This window comes from Myxine glutinosa, chromosome 7 (genome assembly GCF_964187855.1).
Source record: "Myxine glutinosa chromosome 7, kmMyxGlut1.1, whole genome shotgun sequence".
NCBI lineage: Eukaryota > Metazoa > Chordata > Myxini > Myxiniformes > Myxinidae > Myxine > Myxine glutinosa.
The window spans coordinates 121366378-121382366 of NC_136267.1; the positions used below are offsets into that span (position 1 = coordinate 121366378).

At 44.4% G+C, this 15989-nt stretch overlaps 2 protein-coding genes across 13 annotated transcripts in view; one reads left to right on the forward strand and one right to left on the reverse strand.

Annotated features, from left to right (window-relative positions):
* The window catches only part of FERRY3 (FERRY endosomal RAB5 effector complex subunit 3), a 34121-nt gene extending 21487 nt beyond the window's left edge, over positions 1-12634 (forward strand). For all 9 annotated transcript variants that reach the window (XM_068122869.2, XM_078782211.1, XM_068122871.2 and 6 more), the window contains 5 exons: positions 468-604; positions 963-1028; positions 1114-1171; positions 3862-3929; positions 12036-12634. In XM_068122869.2, the coding sequence (XP_067978970.2) occupies positions 468-604; positions 963-1028; positions 1114-1171; positions 3862-3929; positions 12036-12131 (425 nt within the window). In that variant the 3' untranslated portion in view covers positions 12132-12634. The remainder of the gene's footprint in view (positions 1-467; positions 605-962; positions 1029-1113; positions 1172-3861; positions 3930-12035) is intronic.
* Positions 12581-15989, reverse strand: part of TIGAR (TP53 induced glycolysis regulatory phosphatase) — a 28157-nt gene continuing 24748 nt past the window's right edge. For all 4 annotated transcript variants that reach the window (XM_078782212.1, XM_078782213.1, XM_068122874.2 and 1 more), the window contains 3 exons: positions 15878-15955; positions 14744-14854; positions 12581-14425 (listed from right to left, as the gene is read on the reverse strand). In XM_078782212.1, coding sequence (XP_078638338.1) covers positions 13934-14425; positions 14744-14854; positions 15878-15955 — 681 coding nt within the window. In that variant the 3' untranslated portion in view covers positions 12581-13933. The remainder of the gene's footprint in view (positions 14426-14743; positions 14855-15877; positions 15956-15989) is intronic.

Consider the following 15989-nt stretch of genomic DNA (forward strand, 5'->3'; position numbering starts at 1 on the left):
CAAGAGAGGAAGGGAAAAGCTTTGGGAGAGATAAGAGGAATGAGGAAAAGGGAGAGGTGGCAGAAGGGGGGGGGGGGGGGGGTTCAAAATTCTGCCACATTTGTTTACATAATAATAGATGGCCACAAAACCCTGCACAGCAGGAACTATGCTTCTGCATAACCACAGCCTTGTCCCAACCTCTTTAAAAAGCTGCTGGTCACATTGATTTTAAGAGCTCACTTTCCAAGGGTGCAATTTTACTCTGGAGAAAGTAAATGGGGACCCTGAAACACCTGCCTTGCTCTCTGGAAACCCTCGGCATGTCATGTGGATAAGTATTACGTTTTTCATTGAGGAGCTAAAGCACGAACCTTGGCTTTGCATCTTGGAACAGATCCGATCTGTCCGCTCGGCTAGCAAGCTAAAATCTGTACATTGATAAAGCATTTTAAAATGATTTTTTCCCCTCAATATTTCCACCAAAGGCGATGTGTATGTGACGTGGCACTCAAACCTGGTGGAAGTGCAAGTAATATTTCACTTGTGCGTGGATGATGAGGTACGGTCGGGGCGCATGACTGCCCGTCATCCCAGCATCACAGGCCTCAGGAATATCATCAAGGTTTGAGCATCTGTTGTGCTGTAATAAATGTCATATTCTGCATGCAACACCTTTTACACTGCTACCCAGCTACCTGTACCATCGTTTTTGAACTCGAAGATCACAATAAAAAAATAAATGCTTGTTCCAGATTTATTTTTCAGTTGTATGGCCATAATTTAAAGTGCTGCATCCTGGCTATGCTATGATTGTCTTATCGACTGGAAGCTATCCAAGTGGTGCTTGATTTGCCTAATGATTGAGGAAGACTTTGTGGGCACCGAGTAGATCATACAAAATACAGGTATTTAATTGACCGACCTGTCACTTTAGTTAACAGTTCGTTTGTGATTCTATCCGTTTCTGTTTTGCTAAATAGGTTTGCTGTACCTGTGACATCACAACCCTCACTCTTCCTCTGCTACTCGTACATGAGATGTCTGAAGTAAGTGGAAATTTGTTGCTTTGGGCCTGGTCATACGTGTGATGGAGAATTTTGCTCTTCATCTTGTCACCTGCTGTGTCTGTAGGAGATGAGTGAGTCTTGGTGTCTCAAGAGAGCAGAACTGGTTTTCAAGTGTGTCAAAGGTATGAGGCTTGGAGAAAAAATGAATGTTGGTGGTGTCTCTTCGCTCACACCACTGTCCCAAAATTACATTGCCAAAAGCAGAAATCGTCAATATGTTTCCTCTGTATTCGCTGGAGGGTGTTCCATCACACATTGGACAAGTCCGTCATGCAAAAAGTCTCCCCAAAATGAGCATCAACTCAAGTTCCCGAGTGTAAAATGTGTACTGACCAAGTGGTGCACAGCGAAGTCTGTCTTCGCCTTGTGAGTCCACAATTGTCTGTAAAAAAAAAAAAGCATTTGACATTTCACGGCCAGCCAGGGATCCGCAGAGCCAGCACATGGCAGCCTCCACTGAAATTGTTGGGAAATGAGTTGAAGTTGCAATCGGTGATTGACTAAAACCACCTTTAGAGGCCATTTTTCCCCGCAAAGTGGGGGTTGGCCTTTTTCGGGAACCGTGGTTGTTGTTGTTTTTCGGTCCCCTATTTGAAGCAATGTTTTACGGCCGGATGCCCTTCCTGACGCCAACCCTTTTTGCCGCCTTTAACGACAAACAGGGAATTACCAGTGAACTGGTACTCAATTAGCCGACCTAGGAAGGATGACAGGCTGAGTCAACCCCCCTGGCGTTAATTCAGCGATCGACCGGGATTCGAACCCAGGATCCTTGGATCCTAAGCCGGCACCCTAGCCGCTAGCCCAACACCAGGGATTAATCGGTGATTGACTAATGTAGCATTTTTCACATAAGGATGAAAGTATGGGAAGAAGGTGTGGGAGATGGAAATCGATAATGATCAGATATAGGAATTCTCAGTATTTGGAATTGGTGTAGATTTTATGATTGCGGAAGCTTTGCAGCAAAGCAATATAAATGAGATGCAGTACATCTCATTGCTACACCCCTTGCAATGATTTTTTAAAATCTCTCTCTTAAACTGTATGTTGAAATGGGCCTTATCAGCCCGATAGGGTAGCCATTATCTCAGCCAGCATTTTCATTAAAATCGTCTCTGTCCAAATTGACAATAAGACTGAGTATTTAATATTGCAGAGCGGTATATAGATTACAATAGATCTGAGAATGAACTGATTTACCTTGAAATAGAGCTGAAAATGAACGATTTATATTAAAGTAGATCTGTGAGGTGCACATCTGTCCACCCACTCAAATGGCAATAGCCTCTCTGGTCCCTTCTGGCAATGCACAAGGTAATTATCTCGCGCACGTGAAGCGAAAAGTAGGTTTAAACAGTTGGTTAAATTTGGCTACGTCTGTCTGTCTACAGACGTCTCTATGATCGAAGAACTACTTCATTTCAATTTTATCATATGTTTTGAACACTATGGAACACAAATCGGAACATGAACCTGCATTTTTCTTAATACTTGGGCTAAGGCTCGTAATAGAGCCGACACACACATGGACATACTGACGAGACAAACACTTAACACAGCCACTGAGCTTGGGGGAAGTGCCGTCACTACCCTCACTTCCTGGGATACTCTGGGTATCAGTGACATCAAAACAATGGTGCTGCTTTTTTCACCGTACCATTTTCACGGGCCATTTCTTCAAGAGGAATTTCCTCCTCCCCATGGATGCCAACCGATGGGGATTGCCCGTGCTCTATTCTTTTCAAGCAAGGAAGCAGCGTGTACCATTTTTAAAGTCTTTGGTATGACTTGAACCGGTCCAAACCGGATGGGTGTTTTTTAGGGGACGCCATGTCTTTACTGGATGGCCATTGGCTCCCTACAGTAGTTCATCCGCCCTTTGCCACGTGTTGTTTTTGGTCCTGGCAGTCACCCTCCCCACTAGTAAAGCCAGTGAGGGATGTCGGTTTAGTTGCCGACAATCCGACCATGCTGGACGTAGCACTGGGTTACATGTTACCAGTGGCAGTCCCAGAAGACTGACCTGACCTATAAAGTTTGGAGGTACTTTGGCTCCGAATTTGGCAAATTGTACGGGATCCTGATCATTCATGTGTGGAGATGAGTGAGGTAATAGTTTGTCTGTGTGCTTAATTGGCACTTGGCAGTCAAACAAAATTGAAAATCATACAACCAGGAACTTAGTTTTTGGGGACGTCATAAAGGACACAAACAATAGGCATGAAGAATAATTGAATGTGTTAAAATAAGGTGGTGTATAAGATGATACATCAATGGTGGTAAACTTTCAAAAAAGGTTTTCCTTTGTACAGCCTTTAAAACTTTAATTTTATTTAAATTTACTTGTATACTTGAACATTATAGAACACAAATCGCCTTGTTGGCACTTCCAAAAACCTGTAGTTTCGTGGTACTTGGATAAAATTGAACACCACCACGACCAATCAAATTTGTCAATTGTGCTGTCAGCTTTGGGGAATATAAAGAGTTGGACAAAATCACGGGTCGTAGGAAATATAGATTGTGCGCCGAAAACATAAAGCAAAAGATGAAAAGACCCTTCCCTAAAACGAACATCCTTCCCTAAAACGAACATTCGCTCTTTCACGAGCCTCGATCTTGTATACAAAAAAAAAAAAAAAAAAAAAAAAAAAAAATCCCTAAAGAACCCTAAAAGATGTCCTTTTTCTCAAGACTGCATGTCATAGGGTGTTCAATGAACTATTTCGTTAATAGTTGTGTTTGAATAATGTGTTTGCTTGAGTCAAGGTCAATCATCTGTCGATCTTGCAAATCATTATCGCCACAGGTTTTATGATGGAAATGGCATCGTGGGACGGTGGCGTTTCGCGCACGGTTCAGTTCTTCGTTCCACCGGTGAGGCAGATACATAACGGTCAGGTTGTTTCAAAATGAGTAATTGCATGCACCTTTAACGACTGTTTGTTTTGATACAAATTTAAAGAATTGCTGCTGCAAGTGTCTTCTGTGCAATTCCAGGTCAGTTATTTTGAAATGATTATATAGCCATACAGTAATTACACAGTTAACTGATTCGGTAAAACGTTGTGTGGTTATAACGTCGCAGACGCAAGAGGAAACACAATATCTCCTTTTAATGTCGCAACGTTCGCTATTACATTGTTTGCCTGTTCAGACTCTACTACTTTGTGGCACGTAGACGTAGAGGTGTATGTGTGTAAACGCTGAACAGTTGTATCATGTCATTTTGATGTTGTTTGAAGCATGATTCAATCCCTTATAAAGACGAGTCAAAATATTCGATAAGTGGCGAGTCCGGTCGTAAGAAAACAATAAAAACAAGAAAGAGCAATCACTCGCCAGGATGTATTTTCAGTGGTTTTTAAGGCTTTTGTGTTAAAACAAATATGGCGGCCGAACCAAGTGACCGATGACGTCATTAATTTTTTTTTCTAAACTAATTTATTCCTAGATTATGCTCAAAAACTTTCATCTTGATTGGATGAAGTTTTGTGCGTGCGTGCGGGCGGGCGGGCGTGCGTGCGTAAGCGAAGGACCGCATTCAAATTTGGTGTGTGGGTGCAACCCACGTCAAAATCCAAGATGGCCGCCGCCATGTATGTCTGATGCCATGTATGTCTGAACCTTGTGAGATGAATATCTTGAAAAATAAGTGAAGTACCAACTTCTAATCTGGTGTGTGGGTGTATCTCGGCATAAGGAAGAACGCTATTGAAAATTGGGTCGCCACGTCAAAATACAAGATGGCCGCCGCCATGTATGTCTGAACCTTGAGATGAATATCTTGAAAAATAAGTGAAGTACCAACTTCTAATTTGGTGTGTGGGTGTATCTCGGCATAAGGAAGAATGCTATTGAAAATTGGGTCACCACGTCAAAATACAAGATGGCCGCCACCATATATATATATATATGTCTGAAACTTGAGCGAAATATCGTGAAAAATAAGCGAAGTACCAACTTCTAATCTGGCGTGTGGGTGTGTCTAGGCACAAGGAAGGACGCTGTTTGAAATTGGGTCGCCACGTCAAAATCCAAGATGGCCGCCGCCATGTATGTCTGAACCTTGTGAGATGAATATCTTGAAAAATAAGCGAAGTACCAACTTCTAATTTGGTGTGTGGGTGTATCTCGGCATAAGGAAAAACGCTATTGTAAATTGGGTGGCCACGTCAAAATCCAAGATGGCCACCACCATATATATGTCTGAACTTTGTGAGTGAAATATCTTGAAAAATAAGCAAAGTACCAACTTCTAATTTGGTGTTTGGGTGTATCTAGGCACAAGGAAGAAGGCTATTGAAAATTGGGTCGCCACGTCAAAATCCAAGATGGCCGCCGCCATGTATGTCTGAACCTTGTGAGATGAATATCTTGAAAAATAAGCAAAGTACCAACTTCTAATTTGGTGTTTGGGTGTATCTAGGCACAAGGAAGAAGGCTATTGAAAATTGGGTCGCCACGTCAAAATCCAAGATGGCCGCCGCCATGTATGTCTGAACCTTGTGAGCGAAATATCATATCATAGCATGTTTTCTGCGTCTTCCACTTTGTCAACTCACATCACTTCACCGACGGGGGACCTAGGCGTAACGCTTGTTTATTCCTAGATTATGCTCAAAAACTTTCATCTTGATTGGATGAAGTTTTGTACTTGTCGAATTATGATGTCATAATGGAGGCACCTATGACATCATTAACATAGTTTATTCCCCATGGAGAGTTCTTTTCAATGAGCCATGTCTCAATTTTTTCTATTCAGTGCTTTCGGAGATATTGAGGTGCAAAATTTTTCGATTTTTCCAAGGTGGTGGCCGAACCACGTGACCTATGATGTCATAATTATCATACAAAACTTATACAGGTGGAGTTGCACCAATGGTGAAAATTTCCTGTCAATCAGACCAACAGTTGCAGAGAAAATCATATTTATTCTGTGCGGATAAACAAACAAACGGACTCAAATGCAATAACCTCTCCTCAGGCGAGGGTAAAAAGTATTCAAATTAGATGTTTTCAAGCATCATATCAGGAGAGCGCTTGGACTAGCTCATACAACGGTAAGAACAATTCCTAATAATGCGGATGAAATGAAAGAAAGTGCGCAAAGTTTGACACCTTTAAGTGCTACTAAGATAGGCCGTAATAAAAGCAGTTTCATAGAAAATATGGAAGACTCTTGGCCGTCTGGAGAGAAGATCAAAACGATCCTGCCCCTTAGATCCATTAACCCCATCACTCGTCCGTCTGCCCACCCCACCCCTACAAACAACCTCCACACCCATCACTGATGAGTATCTTATTTAAATTTATATATATATTTTGTATTTAAAAATATATATTTAATTTTTAAATGTTTTCATTGAGGAATGTACTACACATGGAGTATTTCAGCTTTATTGGTTGTTTTTCTTACGAGGAATGTTCAGAAGAACCCATGATTTATATATACGTACATGGTTTATATGGTTTATGGTTTATATTTACATTTACCATTTACATTTACCATTTACCATTTACATGGTTTATACATCAATTGTAATGGGAAAAATGTGATTCGCTAAACATTGTTTCTCTTAAAGTCACATTTCCTGAGAACGTAACTACGAGGTTAAGTGAGGACAGGTAAATAGCATGTCACTATTTACCAGCATAATAAATTCCATCTGTGTCGAGGCATGTCACGTCGATGACGTGTGCATCGGGTTCTGTCACTGCTTTCATGAGCTCACTTTTCCAAATATCTGGCGTCTGCTCACTCTGCAAAAAACATCCTGGGTCGATGCATAAGAATAGCATTCCGTGGTTCAACACAGGATAGCTCAAAAGTAGCGTACCTATCGACTCTGGGTTTCATTCCCAACCACGTGATTAGTCCACAAACTTCCCTCCTGATGGTTTGCACAATGTTGTATCGTAAAGTATTCCATCTTCATGCACGATATTAGGCTAGTTGTCTGATCTGTGAGCACTTGCTTGTTTACCTGGTGTGTGGGTGTATCTAGGCTCCCTACAGTAGTTGCGGATTTGGGTCGCCACGTGTTGGGTCGCCACGATTTGGGTCGCCATGTTTAGACAGCGAGATCCGTCCCCGGGCACCGACACCTACTCCCGGAAGTTGAGAGAATAGCGGCGCCAGGCACGGTAGGACACCCGCGGAGCCCCGGCGGACCGGCTCTGCTCTGCTCTCTGCTTCGCCTGCCCGGCTCCTTCGCCTGCTCGCTGTTTCCTCGGGCGCGCTCTCGTGGGTTGTGACCATCGCAGCGGTTTGGTGGCGGTTTCCCGCCGTGATCTAGATTTGTAGCGGCGGCGGTCGATTTCCGCTGCATTTGCCGCTTTGCCGTGATCAACCTTGGCCTCGTGATCGTCTCTTTGCTCCTGCCTGCCCTCTGCTTGGTCCCGGCTCTGCTCCTGACTTCACCTACCTGGCTCCTTCGTTTCCTCAGGCCCGCTCTCGTGGGTTGGGACCATTGTTTCACCTCCTCAACCTTGGCCTCGTCTCGTCTCTCTGCTCCTGCCTGGCATGGCTCTACGGTACTCCGCCGCAAGGCTCCTTCTGCTCAATACCCGCTCCACCCCATCATGCATCTCTGCCATCAAATCAAATGGACTCCTCCGACGACCCAGGTACATTCACCGTGGCTCCGGTCATAAGTTTGTTTATTTGCAATCAGGTCACTCCATCCCCGTCCTCTGGTCGGCTCAGCGCACTCTCACTCTTCGTCCCAGCGCACCTGGTCACAGCAACGCACACGATCGCACCTCCTGCCTACGAACCCTGGCTAAATCACCTGAATTCATCCCTGCTGTTCAAAACAACATCAAGCTCACCCTGTTCAACACCCGGTCCCTCAACAACAAATGCCTCATCCTGAACGAATACATCCTGGATAACAAACTGGACTTTCTCTGTCTCACCGAAACCTGGCAACAACCTCTGGACTACTACACACTCAACCTCACCACACCCAATGGATATTCCTACGTCAATAAACCACGCTCGGAAGGGCCGAGGTGGTGGAATTGCCGTTATCCACCGTCAAGACATCAAGACCAACCTCATCTCCATCTCATCTGCTCCATCATTTGAACACCTGGCTTTTAAACTCTCTGGTCGCACGCAGTCAGTCATGGCTGTCGTCTACCGCCCTCCCAAACCATACCCATCATTCCTGTCTGACTTCTCCTACTTTCTGACCCAGCTATGTTCCCTCTCTCCCTCAATCCTCCTCCTTGGTGATTTCAATATCCACATGGACTCCACTGACTCCACAATAACCACTGACTTCACTGATTTACTCACCTGCTTTAACCTCACTCAACATGTCGACTTTCCTACCCATATCCGTGGTCACATTTTGGACCTTGTCTGCTCCACTGGATTAAATTTGCACCATCTCTCTGGCTCCGACCTCACCCTCTCTGACCACTTAGCCATCACTCTGACCATCAACATCCCCGCCCCAACACCAAGGCATTATCGCACTATCAACTTCCGTAAGCTAAACGCTCTTTCACCTACCTCATTCTCATCCACCCTCTCGGAAAAAATGTCCACTTCTCCCTTCATTGACCTCCACACCCCTTCCGACCTCACTGACTACTACAACCACACTCTCTCCTCCTGCCTTGACCAGCTTGCGCCTGTAAAAACCAAAACAGTTTCTTTCACCCATTCTGCTCCCTGGTTTACCCCTGAACTCCGCCTGATGAAAACTCGTGCTCGCCAACTTGAAAGACTCCGCAATAAAACGGGTCTCACAGTTCACTCCCAAGCCTACAAGGACCACCTACAACACTACAAAGATGCCCTCTCCCGCGCCCGCTCCGCCTACTACTCTCAAATTATCCACTCTGGCTCCGGAAACCCAAAAGCACTCTTCTCGACAATAAACAAACTCCTCCGCCCCCTGAACACCACCACCCAGTCATTCACAGTAGACAACTGCATCTCCTTCCTCTCTTTCTTCCAACGCAAAATTGACAACATCTACAACAGCTTGACCACCGCCGCACCCGCTCCTCCTCCAACCACCTGCCCCCCCTTGTCCTGCCATCCCCTGTCTCGGTTCTCCCCAATCTCCCCGACTGACCTCTCTGAACTCCTCATAGGAATGAAAACTGCCACCTGCACTCTTGACCCCATCCCCTCCAGCTTTGTCAAGGCCTCCCTCCCTGCTCTCTCTCCACTTATCATTGCAACAATAAACTCCTCCCTGTCTCCAGGCATCGTCCCACCTTCCCTCAAAATTGCTGCTGTTACCCCCATTCTAAAAAAACCTGGTCTAAACCCTGACACCCTAAACAACTTCAGACCCATCTCCAACCTACCCTTTCTGTCAAAAGTTTTGGAACGCGCTGTAGCCACTCAACTCAAACATCATCTCTCTGCCAATAACCTGTATGAAACATTCCAATCCGGATTCCGCTCCAACCACAGTACTGAAACTGCTCTCCTCAAAATCACCAACGACCTTCTCCTCTCCTCTGACGCTGGCAACCTCAACATTCTCGTCCTCCTCGACCTCAGCGCTGCCTTTGACACCATTGATCACACCATCCTCCTCACCCGACTTGAATCCACCTTTAACGTTACCGGCACTGCCCTCTCTTGGATTAAATCATACCTCTCTGACAGACGCCAGTTCATCTCCATCAATAACTGCAAATCCCCCACTGCTCCCCTCCCCCAAGGTGTCCCCCAAGGTTCAGTTATTGGCCCCCTCCTCTTCATCCTCTACCTGTCCCCCCTCGGTCACTTAATCCGCCGTCATGGTCTCCAATTCCACTGCTTCGCCGATGACATCCAGCTTTTCATCTCCACCAAGTCCGTCTCCACCGACACCCACTCTATCCTGACAAACTGCATCACTGAAATAAAATCCTGGCTTCAAATCAACTTCCTCAAGCTTAACTGTGATAAATCTGAAATAATCATCATTGGCCCAAAAACGCTCACAAAATCCACCCATAACTTTGCCCTCAACATCGACGGTATCCTAGTAGCCACCTCCCCTCACATCCGGAATCTTGGCGTCATCTTTGACCAAACCCTTTCCTTCGACAAATACACTAAACAGATCACAAAGTCAGCCTTCTTTCACCTGAAAAACATTGCCCATCTCCGCTCATCCCTCTCCTCCACGGCTGCAGAAACCCTCATCCACGCCTTCATCACCTCCCGTCTGGACTACTGCAATAGCCTCCTCTATGGTTCACCCTCAAAAATCACCAATAAACTCCAATACATTCAGAACTCCGCTGCCCGTCTACTCACCCATTCCCGGACCCGTGACCACATCACCCCTGTCCTTTACAAGCTTCACCGGCTCCCCATCCCCCAGAGAATCCAGTACAAAATCCTCCTCTTGACATACAAAGCCCTCCATAACCTGGCCCCATCCTACCTGGCTGACCTCCTCTCCAGACACACTCCCACCCGCAACCTCCGCTCTGCTGGTACCAACCTCCTGACCCCCTCCATCCGGACCAAATTCAGATCCTGGGGGGACAGGGCCTTCTCCATCGCTGCTCCCACCCTCTGGAACTCACTACCTCACACCATCAGAGACTCCTCCTCACTCACCACATTCAAAACATCACTAAAGACCCACCTGTTCAACACTGCATTCAACATTCAACCCACAGCATTTAACCCCTGACTATCTCTTCTCCTTCTCCCTCATTTTGCTTTAAATATTTCCCTATTGATTCTTGTCTTTTTGCAATTGTTGTTTTCATGTATTGTTATGCATTATGTTTTCCACTCTGTCAAAGCGCCTTTGTGCTTCTGGAAAAGCGCTATACAAAATAAATGAATTATTAGAATTATTATTATTATTATTATTACATTTAAGACCCCATGCTCCCTTTTCAAAAGTACTGGTGTAGTGGGCAAATCTCAAATTCCTGGGCTTTTGTTGGGAAAACATTGCCTACCCCCTCTGTGTTTTGTTTTTGTAGTGCTCCAAGGCTCATGGAGGAGCATGTGCAGTGCCTTCAGAAAGTATTCACACCCCTTTACTTTTTTCACATTTTGTTGTGTTACAGCCTGAATTTAAAATGGATTAAATTGAGATTTTTTTTGTCACTGATATACACATAATACCCCCATTTGGATTTTTGGATTTTTTGGATTTTTGGATTTTTGGGATTTTGATCAGTGGATTTTTTTTTTTTTAGAAATTTTTACAAAGTAATAAAAAATGAAAAGCAGATATGTCTCGAGTCAATAAGTAATCAACCCCTTTGATATGACACTCCAAATTGAGCTCAGGTGCATCCAATTCCCTTTGATCATCCTTGAGATGTCTCAACAACTTCATTAGAGTCCACCTGTGGCCAATTTAATTGACTAGTACACCCACAGACCGGGGGGGGGGGAGGAAGGGTCATTCCTCTTTGGGGTATATAAATTAGTCGATCTATGGGCGGGTCTCAAGAACATTGGGTGTGTGCTAATTTACCAAGTTTCTTGTGAAGAGATCACCAAGTGGTTTAAGCATTTGAGCAAGCACTCCATTCAAAACCGTAAAGGAACGGCTGGCTTGGCAAGCGTTAGCTAGCTGCTTGGTAACTGAACACAACCTGTGTTTCCTCCCTTTCAGTTTAGTGTTAACCAATAGTAGCGACTGTTTCAAAAGGTAATCAAAAGTGTTTGTGGTTTATAATCTTTTTTTACTTCTGGCTTGCCCTCCAATACGCCACAATAAGCTATTTATGCACGTTTATACGGCATTTGTTCAAGGAAGAAAACCCCCTTGGAGAGAGGTGCGAATGAAGTCGCTATTACCTCCATCATGTGACTCTTAATCATCATATCAGGTTTGGTTGAGATTGTATAAGTAATGCCAAAATGTATCGTCGTCAGACAGACAGACAGACACCAAATTGCGTATTTTGGTATGATGTACCATCCTTGGTGATGTAGACAAATGTATTTGTATGGCATGTCTAGAACACACTGCCTTGTCTCCACAGGGTTTGTCAGATGACATGTTCTACCAGCTGAGCGCAATGCTGCCACAGATCTTCCGTGTCGCTTCGACTCTCACGCTCACCACTTCCCATGGATAAGGCCTTAGCTGTGCACATCTAGATGCTTATGGATGTTATGCTCATCTTGTCGTTGACCTGCCTCCTTAAATCACCAGCTGGAAGCAGTGCAACCGCTGACTGAAGCACTGTGCCCCTTGCATTTGTTAAAAAAGGAAGTGGTTATTAGATCGGATCATTCATAATTTTTTTCACTTAAGAAGAGGTGACATTGTCTTGCTTTTGTGGTTCTCCGATTGTTTGCGAGAGCCACGTTCCATTTCACAGCCAGCCACGAATGTGGTTGCTTCCACGGAAATTGGTGGGGAATTGAAGTTGCATTCGTTTCGTTTGGGGTTTTATTTCCATGTGATAAGGCAAAGTGAAAACTTATGACTGGATATGGTAATGCTCAGCTTTTCAAATCGGAGTCTGCCATCCTTCCACGTTAAGGATGAATTGCACCCAAGAGAGACAAAAAGTGAACACCATAGAATGCAAATTGTTTATTTGCAATCACTTCAAAATAAATTTTCCATCACAAAGCTCTTAGCTCTTATCCCCCTTCCCCCTGCACTCGTACAACAAATAATCTGTGACGGGCCCTGGCCGGTACCAGACAAATTAAAGAAGACAAGACGACAGGTTGACAATTAAGACAAAAAAAAAAAACCATTACACAAAAGCAGCTTTCAAGTTTAAGCTTCAATTTTCCGTATTAACCCAATTAACCGCAGGAGTGGTGCGTCAACGGTTTGGTTTATTTGTGTTTAACAGTAATGATACTGCAATTACGTATACAAGTTAGTAACTCACTTTTGTGTCTGGGCAATTAAATCCATGGCAAAAAGATACGTTCCCTCCAGCATGGACATTATCAAACTCCTCGGTCGATGTGTTCCCATTCCTGCTGGAAACGAAAGCTTTTGCATCAATCAATATGTGGCTCAATTGGTAGAAAACCCGATCAGACAACTATATAAAGTGCTCGTCTCTATCCCTGCACACGACCTTACCTCCATATACAGTGGCAAACCAAGGTACTTCCATTCTACCACTACCTCCTCCTTGCAAATAATGATAATAATATAGTAATAATAATAATAATAATAAAAGAGAGTAACCCGTTACATCCATGGTGTGCAAGCACACAACACACTGCTGAGGCATTGACCCAAAAACTAGAATTTGTTTGACCTGCAGTTTCCATTTGGCCACAGTGCTTAATGTACTGGCTATAGTGGTTTTAAATAAAATTCATCAAACTGTTCGTTCGTAATAGTAAAATTGTTTGGGATCGAGCTAAAGTGCCATTCGTTACGTACTACTGTGCTTAAAACGGCATGTACTACACAGGAGGCCAGTTGCTATTGAGAATCAGAAAAATGGCCACCAGGAATTGTTTGCAGCAAGCACCCTTGAGATAAGTGTGGAATTTGGTTGTAACAGTGCTTAACGTCACCTGACTTTGTGCATCCATCGTCCACTTGGAATGCTAAATACTGCACCAGCTTTCACCAAATTAAGCAAGCTTTTCATAATACAATAGCCGAGAGAAAGAGAGAGAATCTTCTTCAATGCAGACATTAGAAGAAAGATGGATAGTGCCAAGTAGTCGGTCCATGGTTATAGTTTGGCAGCTTTAATAACTTTCCAAGGTCATTCCAATTCTTTACTTGTGTGAGTAAGGAGAATGATGCACATAATCATAACCATCCCACTATTTAATGCTGAACACAACACTGAGCTTTAATCCTAAAACTATTACTTTCACAAAAAGACTGCAATACAATAATCTTTATCTAAACGAGTTCAAAGAAATACAGAGCTAACGCCCAGGCACATCACAAGGGAACAGTCAGGCTGTCTTTATCCTGAAGGTGCTGCCTGTGGTGCAGGTAGATGCAGAGAATGCTAGTGGGTGGCCGTCCGCCACCCGGCAGTACAAGCAGGAAGCGAGAGAGGCCGGTGTTGGGTGACACTACATTGAGTCGCGAGTGTGTACCCGGTGGGATGGCGCAGCTGAGGTCATGCACTAGATGCTGGATCCACTGGCGGATGGTTCCACCGTGACTCACCACCAGAACCTCTGCACCCAGGTCTCCACCTGGGCCTTCATTCTGGCTCTCCGCCTGATGAAGAGAACCAGTTTCGAGTGGACTTATCTCTGTTTGTGTGGTTGAAGACGTGGTTGAAGACATGGATTCGACGGTTTGAGGTTTCCTGGTCGAGGACACATTCCCATTGATGGTCAACGGTAGCTCTCCAGAACAAAACTGGACTGGGGCAAGAGAATCGCATAGAGAATGGAAAAACTCGAGCACTCGTTGCTTCAGCTGAGAGAGGGAGTTAGAAAGATAACTTGTTCAGGCCAGAAATTGACATCCATCTAAGTGCACAGCTTGTCTTTATATTTTGAAGATCTACACACTTGGGCAAAATTTCCTTTTGTCCATGATGCAAAAATGTGACTCCCAACTGCAACTGTTCACTTGTAAGAAGCAAACGATTACAGAGAGGGAGTAAGAAGCACAGCTTGTGAAAGTAGAGCACGTGATGTGTCTAACCACAAAATGTACTGCAGGAAGTTGCTAGAGATGTGATGGTGGTGTATGTGTGAGTTAAGAAAGGGTGCGAATGTGACTTCTCAAGACCTGCTGTAGGTTTTCTGCTCCCGGGGGATTGTACTCCGGACAGGCTTGGCCCACTGCTCGTGCCATTGCTCGAAGCTCTTCCACAGGCTTGCCTTCCGCCAACCCGTAACTCTGCAGCCAAGAGGGAGTCGGCTTGTAACTGAGTAGTGATGAACTCGACGTTAACTCCTACAGTTACAGTTGGGAGAATGTTTTGCTATTTTTGGCACCCCGTGTACAAGAGTGTAACTAATCCCTCCCCTCACCACCCATTAGGTTTGTCCATGCTCTATCCTCCAAATGCTGAGCATCAAGCAAGAAAACAGCAAGTACCATTTTTCTATTTATTTGGTATGTCTTGACCAAGGTCAGAATCGAACTTCTGACCTCCCAGTCTCAGAGCTAATGCTCTAACCATACTTAGGCTCTGGCCTGCGGAATATTTAAAAGCAATCTTCAGACGAGTTAAAATTTCCAGCTGTTGGAATGCATTTTCTTCACCACACAATTCAATTTGAGGGTAAGAAACAGGTGATGGGACAAAATGATGAATAGACTTAAACAGAACTTGATGAATAGTCATTTGTACACAGTGACTGCACAAGCTCGTCGAAGCATTTATGCATACCTCATCGACTTTCATCGTGTTTTGAAGCAAAACCTCATAAGTGAAAGCATTTGCATGTTTCCACATGTGGTTCCTGAATGCAAGTGGATTCACCAGGGATGCCAGTTGCCCCAGGAGGAAAGATATAAACAATAGATTCAAAGGTTCCCCACGAAAGAAGGAAAGGGGCCCACCTTGTAAAGTAGGGATCGAGAGTAAAAAATAACCCGAAAAGGAATGAACCACTTCTGTCAACATGGTTTAAGCAAAACAACAACTATATTAAATCAGGAATATATAGAAGCTTGGTATATCTATCAATTTACAACTTGACCACACCAGTTCCACAACCTAATCTTAGATGTGTGCAAAATAAACCTGAGGAGGACGGGGAGGAAAGGGTTTAAACCCACCGAAGACCTCCATGATAACGCAGGTTTATGTAGCATAGGCAAAAGTGAAAAATCCCGTGACATTGTCGATGGGTACAACATGCCATGGGGATGCGATGCTGCAAAACACATGCTTTTGAGGGCAAATATTCCTACCCTCTCTCGTAACCGGGAATCGACCTCGATCTTGTGTGCACAGCTTCGTTTGTTCCTCTCCAAAATCGCTTCGGCTGTCTGGGAACAAACAAGTGAAACTCCCGCCCGTCCC